This window comes from Stenella coeruleoalba, assembly GCF_951394435.1.
Source record: "Stenella coeruleoalba genome assembly, chromosome: 4".
Taxonomy (NCBI): Eukaryota; Metazoa; Chordata; class Mammalia; order Artiodactyla; family Delphinidae; genus Stenella; species Stenella coeruleoalba.
In genome coordinates, this window is record NC_137149.1 from 123,376,857 (window position 1) to 123,394,267 (window position 17,411).

A 17,411-nucleotide genomic window follows, 5' to 3' on the forward strand; every position below is an offset into this window, starting at 1 on the left:
AAAAGATAAAAACTTTTAAAAGGTTTAAATCACGTAGCCCAGAAACTCCTCTTCAAATGCTTAAAAAAAAAGACATCAAAGATACACACACAAAAAAAATTTAAACATATGCAAAAGCCCCAAAAAAATGCCAGGGATAAAGAAGGTCATTTCATATTGATAAAGAGGTCAATTCATCAAGAAGACATAATAATCCTAAATGGCTGTTTGTTTTTTGTAACAATCCTAAATGTTAGTGGGTCTAATAACAGGATCTTCAAAATCCAGGAAGCAAAAATGGATGGAACTGCAAGGAGAAATAGACAAATCCACAAATATGGCCAGAGACTTAAATACCTCTGTGTCTCAATAACTGATAGAACGAGTAGACAAAATCAGTTAGGATAGAGAAGATTTGACCAAAGCTATCAATCAACTTCACCTGACTGGTACGTCCATCACCTAAATGAAACGCCATCCAAAAGCAACAGAAGACACATTCTTTCCCAGTGCATATGAAGCATTTATCAAGATAAAGAGATCCTGGACCATGAAACAAATCTCCATAAATTTAAAAGGGTTCAATTTATACAGGGTATTTCTCTGATTACAGTAAAAATTAAATTAGAAATCAATAACAGAGATATCTAGAAAACCTCAAAGAAAGGAATATCAGGACGTATTCTGAAATGAAACAAAAATGAAAATACAACATATCAGAATTTAAGGGATGTTGGTAAAGCAGTATTTGGTGGTAAATTTATACCACTAAGTACCTATGTTAGAAAAAAGAAAGGTCTTAAACTTCCTACCTTAAACAGCCAAAAAGAAAGTAAATTAAACCCAAAATAAGCAGAAAAACAGAAACCAAGATCAGAGCAGAAATCAATTAAACAGAAAACAAACAAACAGAAACAGAGAAAATAAATAAATCCAAAAACTGGTTCTTCGAAATAATCAATAAAGTTGGTAAGTCTAGCCATAATAATTAGGAAATAAAAGAAAACACAAATCACCAATCAGAAGTAATAGAGGCGACTGAAGAATCACTCCAGGTTCTAAAGTATTACAAAGAAAATAAAATATTATGAAAATATTCATGCCCACAAATTCAACAGTTTAGATGAAATGGACAAATGTCTCAAAAGACACAAACTACTAAGTCTCACTCCAAAAGAAATAGGTAACCTGAGAATCAGGTAACCCATATCAATTAGAGAAAATGAATTTGTAGTTAAAAATCCTGCCAATAAGAAAGCTCTAGGCCCAAATGACTCACTGATAAATTCTATCAAACAGTTAAAAAAGAAATAACACCAATTCTATGCAAATCCTTCCAGAAAATAGAAGAGGGAATATTTTCTAACTGATTCTTTGATGTCAGCATTTACCTTAGTACCAAAATTAAATACATTATAGAAAACTACAGACCGGTATTACTCATGAATGTAGATGCAACTATTCTAAATAAAACGTTAGCAACTGGAATTCAACAAGATAAATAAAAGGATAATACATCATGACCAAGCTGGGTTTATCACAGAAATGTAACTGCCTTAATATTAAATTAAAATCAATGCAACTCACCATACTAGCAAACAATAGACAATTCAGTGGAGAAAGGATAGTTTTTCCCACAAATGGTACTGAAACAACTGGACATCCATATTCAAAAGTGAACTTGGACCCATATTCTATATCTTACACAACAACTAACTTAAAATAGATCATAGATCTAAGTGTAAAACCTAAAACTATAAAACTTCTAGAAGAAAACATAAAATCTTTGTGACTTTGGATTAGGCAAAAGCACAATCCATAAAGTACAGTCCATAAAAACTAGTAAATTCAACTTCATCAAAATTTTTAAAGGCTCTTTGCAAGGCACTTTTAAGGGAATGAAAATACAAGCCAGGAAGTCATGAAGAAAACATCTGCAAAGCACATTATCTAAAGACTTGTATCCGAAATATCAAGATTTGGCAAGGATGTATAAAGGAAATGGAACTCTTGTACATCGTAAGTGGAAATGTAACGAAAAACAACCACTTTGGAAAAAAGTTTGTCCGTTTCCCCAAAAGTTAAACATACACCTATCGTACAATCCAGGCAGTATACTCTTAGGATTTACCCAAGAGGAATGAAAGCCTACGTTCACTCAAAGATTTGTACACAAAAGTTTTTAGTAGCTTTATTTATAACAGCCAAAAGCTATAAACAACCCAAATATTTATTAACAGGTAAATGGATAAAACAGAAATTTGTGGTGTATCTATAAAATGGAACACTAGTTAGCATTGAGAAGGAATGAACTATTGGTCCTTGCTACAACACAGGTGAATCTGTAATTATGCTGAGTGAAAGAACCCAGATTTTAAAAAGTACATGCTATGTTATTCCATTTATATGAAATTATAGGAAGTGCAAATTAATGTATAATGACAGAAAGCAGACCAGTGGTTTGCCCAGGGATGAGGGAATGAGAAAAGTGAGAGACAGGGAGTTCAAAGGGGCTTGAGGAAACTCTGGGGGTGATGGGAGGGTTCAGCCACTTGATTTTGGTGATGGCTTCACAGATGTACACACACATCAAACTTATCAAAATGTGTACTATAAATATATGCAGTTTATTGTACGTCAGTTACACGTCAATAAAACTTCAACAAAATGGAAAAACAAATTTACAGATTATGTTCCCTACATACAATTTTTTATTGAATAAATTTCACTTGGAACATTGGGTAAGTTTAAGGTGTACAGCCTATTATTTTGATACATTTATATATCGTGATATCACCGATGTGTCAATATTTATCACATTACATAATTACAGTGTACTATTATTGTCTACATTCATTATACTGTACCTGAGATCTCTAGGGTCTATTTACTACTCATTACAAGTTTGTACCTTATACACCATCAATCTTATCCCTCCACCATCCCCTAGTAGCCACCATTTTATCTTACATACAGCCTTTGATGCTGCAGGACACACACATGTGCACGCATGCGCATGAAATGACAGCTGTAGAGGCCGATACTAAAACTTAAAAGCACTAGCGAAGAAAAAACTGTTCTTTTATTTCCTCTCTTCCTCCCCTTCATCCTCTAGACTCTCATTTAGGAAAGAAAAATAAAATGAATTACACCACAGACTAAATAAAGAAAAAGAAGAGGCAATCAGAAGGAAACCTTTGGTTTTGTTTCAAAACTCGAACAAGCAGGAAGTAGCGATGAAGGAAAATGCTAATCTGTCAGAGAATAAAAGTTAAAGGGTTTCGAAAAGAAAGGGGGAAAAATGAGAACACTCAGAAACCCCATAGAGAGCATTTCTTTTCCAATAAAAATGAATTTGTATCTAGGTATCTTCTACGTGCTGCTTATATCACTGCTGTATGTCTAGCCAGGCAATGCAGCATAAAAAAATATTAAGTATTGTTAATGTTGGGGAAGCAGTAATAAAAATGACAAGTTCCCCATACAAAATTAATTATATTGAGTCATCATACCTGTCGGCTTCTCACCCAACATGACCTACCTCTCAACGGGCTCTGTCTAGGGGTATAAAGCATAATATTTACTAGAGTGGCATTTTCTTCCCCAAAAGTCCCATTCTCATTTCCAGGCTTAGAAGTTTCTTCCAGGTAAAATCATTTTACTACAAACCTCACAAAATAGCTCATCTCTCCCCTGACAATGGGAAAATGCTGAAATGAACACATGACCGGAAATCAAAATTATGGTCGGAACAGATGGGAAATCAACCAGAGGGCTGGAATCCAACCCTCGTTTTAGCTTAAAAAAAAAAAAAACTTCGCCTCAAGTCAGAAGAAGATGACGGGAGATGCCATACATGTGTCTATCGCACATCTTTTTCTACCTCCCAGACCCTGGAGGCTTTGCTCATTTTAGTTTAGTGTTTGTTGGGGGACGGAGGGGGGATGGGGATGTTTGGCTATTTCCCTTCATCTATTTCCAACCTCCGATCCAATATTTGCAGCGAAAAGAATTCAAGGGCAACAGCTTCTTTGGTGAGAAAAGCTATATTCAGCTTCGCGTCATTGTGCCGTAAGTGACCCAGGCAGGCTGGCTCCAGAGCCCATGCTCCAAACCATCACACTGTATTACCTCTTGTGCTAAAAGAAACACCCTTGCTTGACCGTAACCAGGTAGCCAAAATGAAGGTAAATAAAAACCTCAGTTTTCTCCTCTTTGGTGCATCACCAGAAAACTTATTAAATCCTGATTATTGCATCTTCAGTTGCTAAAAATAACATAGGGGAAGGGAACAGCAACCTAACTTTCAACTCTCCCAAGGCATCTGCCATTTTATGATAATCACTTTATCACCTTCAGGCAGCCTGTGTGTATTGTTAGGAGTGAAGTTATACAATAATAGCATCTCCTAATGTTCTTCTGTAGGCAATGCTTGCTTAAAAGTGAAATTCAATAGGATGAAGCAATGTAAAGAGAAAAAAACAGAAAAAGTAACACAAGACCAGAGACAAGAAGGAACTAACTTCAGAGAGTATAAGGAACCAGAAAGAGGGCTTCCCTGGTGGCGCAGTGGTTGGGAGTCCGCCCGCCGATGCAGGGGACGCGGGTTTGTGCCCCAGTATGGGAAGGTCCCACATGCCACGGAGCGGCTGGGCCCGTGAGCCATGGCCGCTGAGCCTGCGCGTCCGGAGCCTGTGCTCCGCAAGGGGAGAGGCCACAACAGTGAGAGGCCCGCGTACTGCAAGGAAAAAAAAAAAAAAAAAGAACCAGAAAGAAACTGTATGTATTGCAGAAAAAGATCCTCTAGTTTATTAAACTAATTCCCCCAACAAGGGAAGAAAGAATCATGTGAAGCAGGAAAAAACACACATGCAATTTACTACAAAAGAAGTGGATTTTTGCCCTTAGCTTCCAACCAATAACCAAATCATTTTGAACTGTACTAGGCATAAGCTTAAAAAACAGTAAACTGGGTTTAAAGCTACCTCCTGGCAAGGCACCATCCTCTGCTGGTCAGATTAATATAGGACATTTATTTTACTTTTATATCCTTCACCCATTCTGTCCTTCATCCGTCTAATACAGGCTTTCTCAACCTCAGCACTACTGACATTTTGGACATCTGGGGACAGGGGAGGGCCGTCTCGCGCACTGCAGATGTTCAGCTGTCCATCCCTGGTCTCCACGCGTTAGATGCCAGCAGCATCCCTCTTCAGGAATCCTGCCAACCAAAAATGTCTCCAAATATTGCCAAAGAGCCCTGGAGTAGGGCTGGAGAGTGCCAAAGTCACCCCCAGTTTAGAACCTCTGCTCTCATATTTGAGTGACAGAGTTAGCTCTAGATGCTGAGATACTGCAATGACCAAAACCACATAAGATGTCAATATCATCAGGAAGTGTACACTCCAATCCCAGGGTTGGGGCTAATGAGATATTACCACAATCCTCATCTAAACCAGTTACTCACTACCAGTGGCAAACTAAATATAAGCACAAAGATTTAGTCTTCATTTTACCCCCTTCTAGAACAGGGATAATAATAAGGTCGTCCCTCAGCATAAGCAGGGGATTGGTTCCAGGACCCACTTTGGACATCAAAATCGGCAGATGCTCATGTTCTACAGTCTGGCCTCAGTTTCCACAGATTCAACCAACTGTGGACCGTAAACAACCTACACCATCCGCGGTTGGTTGAATCCGTGAATGTGGGACCAACCTGAGGATACAGAAGACTGACTGTACTTAAAAGGTTAAGAAAAAAAATCTCAAACAGTGGCTAAAAACATCTTCTTTGGCACTTGAGGAAGATGGCGGAAGAGTAAGACGCAGAGATCACCTTTCTCCCCACAGATACATCACAAATGACATCTACACGTGGAACAACTCCTACAGAACACCTACTGAACGCTGGCAGAAGACCTCAGACCTCCCAAAAGGAAAGAAACTCCCCAGGTACCTGGGTTGGGCAAAAGAAAAAAGAAAAAACAGAGACAAAAGAATAGGGACGGGACCTGGACCAGTGGGAGGGAGCCGTGAAGGAGGAAAGGTCTCCACACACTAGGAAGCCCCTTCGCGGGCGGAGACTGCGGGTGGCGGAGGGGGGAAGCTTCCGCGCCGTGGAGGAGGACACAGCAACAGGGGTGCGGAGGGCAAAGCGGGGAGATTCCCACACAGAGGGTCGGTGCCGACCGGCACTCACCAGCCCGAGAGGCTTGTCTGCTCACCCGCCGGGGCAGGCGGGGCTGGGAGTTGAGGCTCGGGCTTCGGTCGGAGCGCCGGGAGAGGACTGGGGTTGGCTGCGTGAACACAGCCTGCAGGGGGTTAGTGCGCCACGGCTAGCCGGGAGGGAGTCCGGGAAAAAGTCTGGAGCTGCCGAAGAGGCAAGAGACTTTTTCTTCCCTCTTTGTTTCCTGGTGCGCAAGGAGAGGGGATTAACAGCGCTGCTTAAAGGAGCTCCGGAGACAGGCGCGAGCCGCGGCTAAAAGCGCGGACCCCAGAGACGGGCCTGAGACGCTAAGGCTGCTGCTGCCGCCACCAAGAAGCCTGTGTGCGAGCACACGTCACTATCCACAGCCCCCTTCCTGGGAGCCTGTGCAGCCCGCCACTGCCAGGGCCCCGTGATGATCCAGGGCCAACTTCCCCGGGAGAACGTGCGGCGCGCCTCAGGCTGCTGCAACGTCATGGCGGCCTCTGCTGCCGCAGGCTTGCCCCACATCCGTACCCCTCCCTCCCCCCGACCTGAGTGAGCCAGAGCCCCCGAATCAGCGGCTCCTTTAACCCCGTCCTGTCTGGGCGTGAAGAGACGCCCTCAGGCGACCTACACGCAAAGGCGGGGCCAAATCCAAAGGTGAACCTCGGGAGCTGTGCGAGCAAAGAAGGGAAAGGGAAATCTCTCCCAGCAGCCTCAGGAGCAGCAGATTAAAGCTCCACAATCAACCTGATGTACGGGCATCTGTGGAATACCTGAATAGACAACGAATCATCCCAAAGTGACCACCATCCCAAGGTGGACTTTGGGAGACATGATAATTTTCCCTTTTTCTCTTTTTGTGAGTGTGTATGTGTATGTTCTGTGTGTTATTTTGTCTGTATAGCTTTGCTTTCACCATTTTTCCTAGGGTTCTGTCCATCCGTTTTTTTTTTACTTTAAAAAAATTTTTAATAATTACTTTTTATTTTAATAACTTTATTTTATTTTATCTTACTTTATTTTATTTTATTTTATCCTCTTTCTTTCTACTTTTTCTCCCTTTTATTCTGAGCCGTGTGGATGAAAGGCTCTTGGTGCTCCAGCCAGGAATCAGGGCTGTGCCTCTGAGGTGGGAGAGCAGAATTCAGGACACTGGGCCACAAGAGACCTCCCAGCTCCACGTAATATCAAATGGCGAAAATCTCCCAGAGATCTCCATCTCAACACCAGCACCCAGCTTCACTCAACGACCAGCAAGCCACAGTGCTGGACACCCTATGCCAAACAACTAGCAAGACAGGAACGCAACCCCACCCATTAGCAGAGAGGCTGCCTAAAATCATAAGGCCACAGACACCCCAAACACGCCACCACACGTGGACCTGCCCACCAGAAAGACAGGATCCAGCCTCATCCACCAGAACACAGGCACTAGTCCCCACCACCAGGAAGCCTACACAACACACTGAACCAACCTTAGCCACTGGGGACAGGCACACAACGGGAACTACGAACCTGCAGCCTGCAAAAAGGAGACCCCAAACACAGTAAGATAAGCAAAATGAGAAGACAGAAAAACACACAGCAGATGAAGGAGCAAGGTAAAAACCCACCAGACCAAACAAATGAAGAGGAAATAGGGAGTCTACCTGAAAAAGAATTCAGAATAATGATAGTAAAGATGATCCCAAGTCTTGGAAATAGAATAGAGAAAATGCAAGAAACATTTAACAAGGACCTACAAGAACTACAGAGGAAACAAGCAATGATGAACAATACAATAAATGAAATTAAAAATACTCTAGAAGGGATCAATAGCAGAATAACTGAGGCAGAAGAATGGATAAGTGACCTGGAAGATAAAACAGTGGAAATAACCTACTGCAGAGCAGAATAAACAAAAAAGAGTGAAAAGAACTGAGGACAGTCTCAGAGACCTCTGGGACAACATTAAACCCACCAACATTCGAATTATAGGGGCCCCATAAGAAGAAGAGAAAAAGAAAGGGACTGAGAAAATATTTGAAGAGATTATAGTCGAAAACTTCCCTAATATGGGAAAGGAAATAGTTAATCAAGCCCAGGAAGCACAGAGAGTCCTATACAGGATAAATCCAAGGAGAAACATGCCAAGACACATATTAATCAAACCATCAAAAATTAAATACAAAGAAAACATATGAAAAGCAGCAAGGAAAAAAAACAAATAACACACAAGGGAATCTCCATAAGGTTAACAGCTGATCTTTCAGCAGAAACTTCGCAAGCCAAAAGGGAGTGGCAGGACATATTTAAAGTGATGAAGGAGAAAAACCTACAGCCAAGATTACTCTACCCAGCAAGGATCCCATTCAGATTTGATGGAGAAATTAAAACCTTTACAGACAAGCAAAAGCTGAGAGAGTTCAGCACCACCAAAGCAGCTTTACAACAAATGCCAAAGGAACCTCTCTAGGATGAGACACAAAAGTAGGAAAAGACCTACAATAACAAACCCAAAACAATTAAGAAAGTGGGAATAGGAACATACATATTGATAATTACCTTAAATGTAAATGGATTAAATGCTACCACCAAAAGACACAGACTGGCTGAATGGATACAAAAACAACCCATATTTATGCTGTCTACAAGAGACCCACTTCAGACATAGTGACACATACAGACTGAAAGTGAGGGGATGGAAAAAGATATTCCATGCAAATGGAAATCGAAAGAAAGCTGGAGTACCAATTCTCATATCAGACAAAATAGACTTTAAAATAAAGACTATTACAAGAGACAAAGAAGGACACTACATAATGATCAAGGGATCAATCCAAGAAAAAGATATAACAATTGTAAATATATATGCACCCAACATAGGAGCACATCAATACATAAGGCAAATACTAACAGCCATAAAAGGGGAAATCGACAGTAACACAATCATAGTAGGGAACTTTAACACCCCACTTTCACCAATGGACAGATCACCCAAAATGAAAATAAATAAGGAAACACAAGCTTTAAATGATACATTAAACAAGATGGACTTAATTGATATTTAGAGGACATTCCATCCAAAAACAACAGAATACATATTTTTCTCAAGTGCTCATGGAACATTCTCCATGATAGATCATATCTTGGGTCACAAATCAAGCCTTGGTAAATTTAAGAAAATTGAAATCGTATCAAGTATCTTTTCCGACCACAACACTATGAGACTAGATATCAATTACAGGAAAAGGTCTGTAAAAAATACAAACACATGGAGACTAAACAATACACTACTTAATAACGAAGTGATCACGGAAGAAATCAAGGAGGAAACCAGAAAATACCTAGAAACAAATGACAATGGAGACACGACAACCCAAAACCTATGGGATTCAGCAAAAGCAGTTCTAAGAGAGAAGTTTATAGCAATACAATCCTACCTTAAGAAACAGGAAACATTTCAAATAAACAACCTAACCTTGCACCTAAAGCAATTAGAGAAAGAAGAAGAAAAAAACCCCAAGTTCAGCAGAAGGAAAGAAATCATAATGATCAGATCAGAAATAAATGAAAAAGAAATAAAGGAAATGATAGCAAAGATCAATAAAACTAAAAGCTGGTTCTTTGAGAAGATAAACAAAATTGATAAACCATTAGCCAGACTCATCAAGAGAAAAAGGGAGAAGACTCAAATTAATAGAATTAGAAATGAAAAAGGAGAAGTAACAACTGACACTGAAGCAATAAAAAGGATCATGAGAGATTACTACAAGCAACTCTATGCCAATAAAATGGACAACCTGGAAGAAATGGACAAATTCCTAGATAAATACAACCTTCTGAGACTGAACCAGGAATAAATAGAAAATATGAACAGACCAATCACAAGCACTGAAATTGAAACTGTGATCAAATATCTTCCAAAAAACAAAAGCCCAAGACCAGATGGCTTCACAGGTGAATTCTATCAAACATTCAGAGAAGAGCTAACACCTATCCTTCTCCAACTCTTCCAAAATATAGCAGAGGGAGGAACACTCCCAAACTCAGTCTACGAAGCCACCATCACCCTGATACCAAAAGCAGACAAAGATGTCACAAAGAAAGAAAACTACAGGCCAATATCACTGAGGAACATAGATGCAAAAATCCTCAACAAAATACTAGCAAACAGAATCCAACAGCACATTAAAAGGATCATACACCATGATCAAGTGGGGTTTATCCTAGGAATGCAAGAATTCTTCAATATACGCAAATCACTCAACGTGATACACCATATTAACAAACTGAAGGAAAAAAACCATATGATCATCTCAATAGATGCAGAGAAAGCTTTCAACAAAATTCAACACCCTTTTATGATAAAAACCCTGCAGAAAGTAGGCAGAGAGGGAACTTTCCTCAACATAATAAAGGCCATATATGACAAACCCACAGCCAGCACTCTCCTCAATGGTGAAAAACTGAAACCATTTCCACTAAGATCAGGAACAAGACAAAGTTGCCCACTCTCACCACTCTTATTCAACATAGTTTTGGAAGTTTTAGCCACAGCAGTCAGAGAAGAAAAAGAAATAACAGGAATCCAAATCAGAAAAGAAGAAGTAAAGGTGTCACTGTTTGCAGATGACATGAAACTATACATAGAGAATCCTAAAGATGCTACCAGAAAACTACTAGAGCTAATCAATGAATTTGGTAAAGTAGCAGGATACAAAATTAATGCACAGAAATCTCTGGCATTCTTATACACTAATGATGAAAAATCTGCAAGTGAAATTAAGAAAACACTCCCATTTACCACTGCAACAAAAAGAATAAAATTTCTAGGAATAAACCTACCTATCTAGGAATAAACCTACTTAAGGAGACAAAAGACCTGTATGCAGAAAATTATAAGACACTGATGAAAGAAATTAAAGATGATACAAATAGATGGAGAGATATACTATGTTCTTGGACTGGAAGAATCAACATTGTGAAAATGACTCTATTACCCAAAGCAATCTACAGATTCAATGCAATCCCTATCAAACTACCAATGGCATTTTTCACAGAACTGGAACAAAAAAGTTCACAATTTATATGGAAACACAAAAGACCCCGAATAGCCAAAGCAATCTTGAGAACGAAAAATGGAGCTGGAGGAAACAAGCTCCCTGACTTCAGACTATACTACAAAGCTACAGTAATCAAGACAGTATGGTACTAAGAGGGAAGAGATATGGGAACACATGTATATGTATAACTGATTCACTTTGTTATAAAGCAGAAACTAACACACGATTGTAAAGCAATTATACCCCAATAAAGATGTTAAAAAAAAAAAAGACAGTATGGTACTGGCACAGAAACAGAAATATAGATCAGTGTAACAGGATAGAAAGCCCAGAGATAAACCCACGCACATATGGTCACCTTATCTTTGATAAAGGAGGCAGGAATGTACAGTGGAGATAGGACAGCCTCTTCAATAAGTGGTGCTGGGAAAACCGGACAGGTACATGTAAAAGTATGAAATTAGAACACTCCCTAACACCATACACAAAAATAAGCTCAAAATGGATTAAAGACCTAAATGTAAGGCCAGAAACTATCAAACTCTTAGAGGAAAACATAGGCAGAACACTCTATGACATAAATCACAGCAAGATCCTTTTTGACCCACCTCCTAGAGAAATGGAAATAGAAACAAAAATAAACAAATAGGACCTAATGAAACTTAAAAGCTTTTGCACAGGAAAGGAAACCATAAACAAGACCAAAAAACAACCCTCAGAATGGGAGAAAATATTTGCAAATGAAGCAACTGACAAAGGATTAATCTCCAAAATTTACAAGCAGCTCATGCAGCTCAATATCAAAAAAACAAACAACACAATCCAAAAATGGGCAGAGGAGCTAAACAGACATTTCTCCAAAGAAGATATACAGATTGCCAACAAACACATGAAAGAATGCTCAACATCATTAATCGTTAGAGAAATGCAAATCAAAACTACAATGAGATATCATCTCACACTGGTCAGAATGGCCATCAACAAAAAATGTAGAAATAATAAATGCTGGAGAGGGTGTGGAGAAAAGAGAACCCTCTTACACTGCTGGTGGGAATGTGAATTGGTACAGCCACTATGGAGAACAGTATGGAGGTTCCTTAAAAAACCACAAATAGAACTACCATATGACCCAGCAATCCCACTACTGGGCATATACCCTGAGAAAACCATAATTCAAAAAGAGTCATGTACCAAAATGTTCATTGCAACTCTATTTACAATAGCCAGGAGACGGAAGCAATCTAAGTGTCCATCATCGGAAGAATGTATAAAGAAGATGTGGCACATATATAAAATGTAATATTACTCAGCCATAAAAAGAAACGAAATTGAGTTATTTGTAGTGAGGTGGATGGACCTAGAGTCTGTCATACAGAGTGAAGTAAGTCAGAAAGAGAAAGACAAATACCGTATGCTAACACATGTAAATGGAATCCAGGAAAAAAAAAATGTTATGAAGAACCTAGGGGTAAGACGGGAATAAAGACACAGACCTACCAAAGAATGGACTTGAGGATATGGGGAGGGGGAAGGGTAAGCTGGGACAAAGTGAGAGAGTGGCATGGACATATACACACTACCAAATGTAAAATAGATAGCTAGTGGGAAGCACCCGCAAAACACAGGGAGATCAGCTCAGTGCTTTGTGACCACCTAGAGGGGTGGGATAGGGAGGGTGGAAGGGAGGGAGACGCAAGAGGGAAGAGATATGGGAACATATGTATATGTATAACTGATTCTCTTTGCTATAAAGCAGAAACTAACACACCATTGTAAAGCAATTATACTACAATAAAGATGTAAAAAAATAAAAAATAAAAAAATAAATCTTTAAATAAAATACTTGAAAATAGGTAACACACACCTGAACCCACTGATAAATGTTAATTTCATTAAAAAGTGGGCCAACTGGACAACACAGGCCTCCTGATGTAATAACACAACAGGAAGAATACAGCACTGCTATGATGTATTCTTGCAATAAATAAACAAAAGCCGAATGTGAATCTAATGAAGCCTATAGATTTAACTATTAGCTTATAGGAAACATGACAGATAACAGAGAAAGCTGAGGATACCACCAGCCATATCTAAAATGTGGAAAATTCTATTTTAAAAAATGACTCAGGGGCTTCCCTGGTGGCGCAGTAGTTGAGAGTCTGCCTGCCAATGCAGGGGACACGGGTTCGTGCCCCGGTCCAGGAAGATCCCACATGCCGCAGAGCGTCTGGGCCCCTGAGCCATGGCCGCTGAGCCTGCGCGTCCGGAGCCTGTGCTCCACAACAGGAGACGCCACAACAGTGAAAGGCCCGCGTACCGCAAAAAAAAAAAAAAAGAGTAAAAATGACTCAGGTTCATCAACAAATTAAATGCTGGGGGGGCGGGGTAGAGGGAGGGGACTGCACAAATGAAAAACGACTTAAAACATACCAACCAAATGAAATGTGCTGACAGTGTTGAAATCCTGAAGGAATTAAAACAAACATTAAAATACGTTTTTGAAAAAAAAATCTGTAAAAATGGAACACAGGTTGAGTACTGCATCATACGCATTTTGTTAGGTATGATAATTATATTCTTTTTGTCTTTTCTGTAACGTCCTTTTTTTAAGTCCTTACCTTTTTTGAGATATGCTCTCCAGTATTTATGAGTGCAGCAATGTGTTTTAGAAAATCTTTAAAGTATTATTCCAAAAAGTGGCAGTAGAGAGACTAATGAAACAAGAAGTGTCGAATGTTGAAAACTGAAGAGCAGGATAATGGGGCCATGAGGAGTCATTATACTCATCTCTCCGCTTGTATAAATTTGAAATTTTTAAAATATACAAATTTTTTTAAAACACAAAATATGTAATATAAGTTGATTCTAATGTGCTTGTTGGAACCCAAATAGTATTTACCTGAAAATCAATCCTGTGGGTTGGTTAAAAAGAACTGATGATGGGGGAGCAGTGCCATTTGTCTGCCAGGCAAAAAGCGAAGTCCCCAGCTGACCCACAGCCTAAGAATTACAGTCGTGACTGTTTTCCATTCCCTTACTCCGTGCACTTGTCCTTCATCTATCCTCAAGCTTTGTGATCATTCATTTCCTTTCTTTTCTCAAGAAAGGTGAATGCTCAAAGAAATGCTGAAGCTTTTCAAGCTCTAATCCTAGATACTTCCTATAGTAAATATAAAACTCAAAGTTTATCTTAAAAAAAAAATAAAAAACCTCATCAAGTAAACTTCTTTTCAAATTGCTCGGTATATGTATGTCATCATTATAATCCTTTAAGTTCACATGGTTTACACTTAAACGAAAACGTCTTCATTTTAGCCCACAACATAAAGAAAAGATTCAATGAATGTAATAAACAGCCTTCCTCCTTACTGTTTCAGAGCATTTAATTCCAAAAACTCACATCCACAATAGACTCTATTTCAAAACCCAAGTCTATTCCAGGTCTCTTCTGTTGCAATTTATCAATCAACTAATGTTCACTGACTATGTCCCACACTTCCTGGGACATCATTAGGTACCTCATAAATGTTGTCCTTTCTCATAAGGTTTGACTTTTGAGATGCATGTTCGGAGTCTGCATTTGCTGTGTGTTAAACATCCAAACAGTCTGCTCTTCCCCCGCCCCACCACCGAGAGGAGCTCACCTCAAATACTGTTTCAGGGCACTCGTTATTGTCTTCACTTCCCAATCTATAGAATTCTCCAGGTCCACCTCATTGCAGGTTTTCACATCTGGTGAGCAAGCAAGGAAGAAAAAAATAATTCAAACCTTGACCAAATGGCTCATCTTTAAACAGCCAAACCACAAATATTGAATTCTGTGGTTTCCTATAAAAACATTACATATAATTTCTTATCATATCATAAGCCATATTCTTTTATCAGACATTTCTCACACTTCAGAAAATCTGTAGTGAAGATCGAAGTAAAAGGAGAAGGGTTGGGCTGGGAGTAGGGGAGAACTGGACAGAGCATTTAAATATTCATAACTGCAAAGCATGTACAGCTATTATTATTACTACTACTACTCTTATTATAAGGTACTACTCAGTAGCCATGGCTTACAGCATGTGGCATTTTGCAGTGTCTATACATTTGAACTTGTTTCAGGTGGCACGATTGCTATCACACTGTGTCATGACAGGGGAAACAGGCAGTACCCTTAATGGCAAAATTCCTATTAGAAGAACAAGAAGTCAGTGGGGGCAAAGGATGGTAAGTCTGGTCCCACACTTCTAAGGTTTATACTCATCATATTGTCTTTCTGAAGACTAATACATGATCAACCAAAACAGAAATGACACATAAACTTAAAAAGTCTTTCATGGGTAATCTTTCACATTACTGTTACAATCTATACACTCATCCAAGAAATATTTACTAGAAGCCTCTATGTAACATGTCTGACATTCATTCTGAATTAGTTTTCTTTGTCCTAAAAGTATGTTAATGATGCATTTCTTACAAATGCCCTTTCAAATATCTAGTAAACTCTAAAGAAGATGTAAAACAGGCACTAAAAAAAGAAGAAGTAGAAGAGTTGAAGGAGGAGGAGGGCAGCACAATTAGTTCTGTAAAGGAAAAAGTCAACCCTGGTTGAAATAAAAGGAAAGGATAGTGGGAAAGGCAAGCATTCCAAGTGTGGTGGTATCTCCAAGCCTCGTGAGGCTGGGCTACTGCACTTGGCCGTGACCTGGCAGCAGGGAGGAGCGTGCAGCAAGGGACACACACCTGGGCTTCAATCCCGCCTCAGCCCTGACCAGCCTCACCACCCCAACAAGTCAGCTCCAAACCTCTCTGAACTTCAGCTCTTCATGTGCACGGCGGAGATAACGTACACGCTCTCGTGGAACTACTGAGAGCATCAAAGCAAATCAGGAATGTACGCAGATTTCCATAAATCATCAAATGAGTGGGTAATTACCACAGCTGAGTCACCAAAAGTATAAGCGCTCAGTGGTGGTACCTACCCTCGGGAGGGAGCAGTAAATGGCTTATGATGAAAGACATCAAACAATCAACAGAAACTGGAGTGAGTTTCTACGCTCCAATCACACAAAGGAGAAAATAAGAGATTTGTGGAAAACACTTACTTCTCCCTCACTCCAGAATGATGTTTCAACTAAGACCCCCCCAGAAAACTAGTCGTTTCAGGTATTTTTTCCTCCCTTACACTGTTATTTGTCTATATACAGAAGGAAACTTGTTAGTATACCCTTTTCAAACTGAAGTTCAAAAAGAAAATCCTGTCCAAATGGGACCACCATGTTAAGTCATGCACGCCACTTAAAAAGTTTGAGGCTTCGGCATGGGAAAGGATGGGTGACAACGCAATGTTATTTCTCAAACTTTTTGAAAATAAAGTAAAACAGGAAGTGATGGTTATTTCACAGCCGTAACATCAGATATATGAAGTCGATTACTCAAAAGTCTGGAAACTTTTCAAAGCACTTCAACAGCTCTTGATTACAGCAACTGACAGCAATACGCAATAAACTACAACAATGGCAATTGACACTGATTACATTTTGATCGGTTCCTACAGTTCAGAACTCATTTGTTACTGAGTTTGTCAGACAAGCCACAGATACATTCAAGAAATCAAATTAAGCACCCTGATTAAAGGTGCAATCCTTTATAACTAGGACTAAATAATTCTGTTCTAAAGGCTTTGCCAACCAATTACTGCAGTAACTGAATATTCTCTCTGTCATTAAGTCAATTATTTAAATCTCATACAAGTCAGATAACATTTTCAATCAACTTGCTACCAGCAAATCACCATTTTCAAATCCAGGAGGCTTCTCAAGGAAATCTTTTATTTTCAGCTTTTGACCAAATGATCATTCTATATTTTGAGAACCATAGTCTTTATATGAAAAAATAAGCCATCCTTTGAATTCATGGAATAAAAAGGAGCTGTCACACGAGAAGCCAATGACTACATAATGTCTACGGTATTAATCCTCTATTAAATTTTCACTGCTTTCAAATAACTCAATCATCCCTAGCAGCTCTTAACAATCCATGGATACACTGGGACTAGGTAAATTTGTTAATAACTTATTTGGGATTCAAACTTAAAAATGCATTTAGAGTGTTCAATCAGAATATATGTTCTACCATAAATAAGGTAGAAATTCTGTTTCCTTTCTGGTCAAGGAACACTACACCTCGTGGATTAGTTTAAAACCTAA

The 17,411-nt window shown here is 39.3% G+C and overlaps 1 protein-coding gene across 3 annotated transcripts in view; it reads right to left on the bottom strand.

The window, feature by feature from the left end:
- ARHGAP10 (Rho GTPase activating protein 10) overlaps positions 1 to 17,411 on the bottom strand; it is a 327,164-nt gene that overhangs the window by 108,461 nt on the left and 201,292 nt on the right. For all 3 annotated transcript variants that reach the window (XM_079920745.1, XM_079920746.1, XM_079920744.1), the window contains one exon: positions 14,859 to 14,946. In XM_079920745.1, the coding sequence (XP_079776871.1) occupies positions 14,859 to 14,946 (88 nt within the window). The remainder of the gene's footprint in view (positions 1 to 14,858; positions 14,947 to 17,411) is intronic.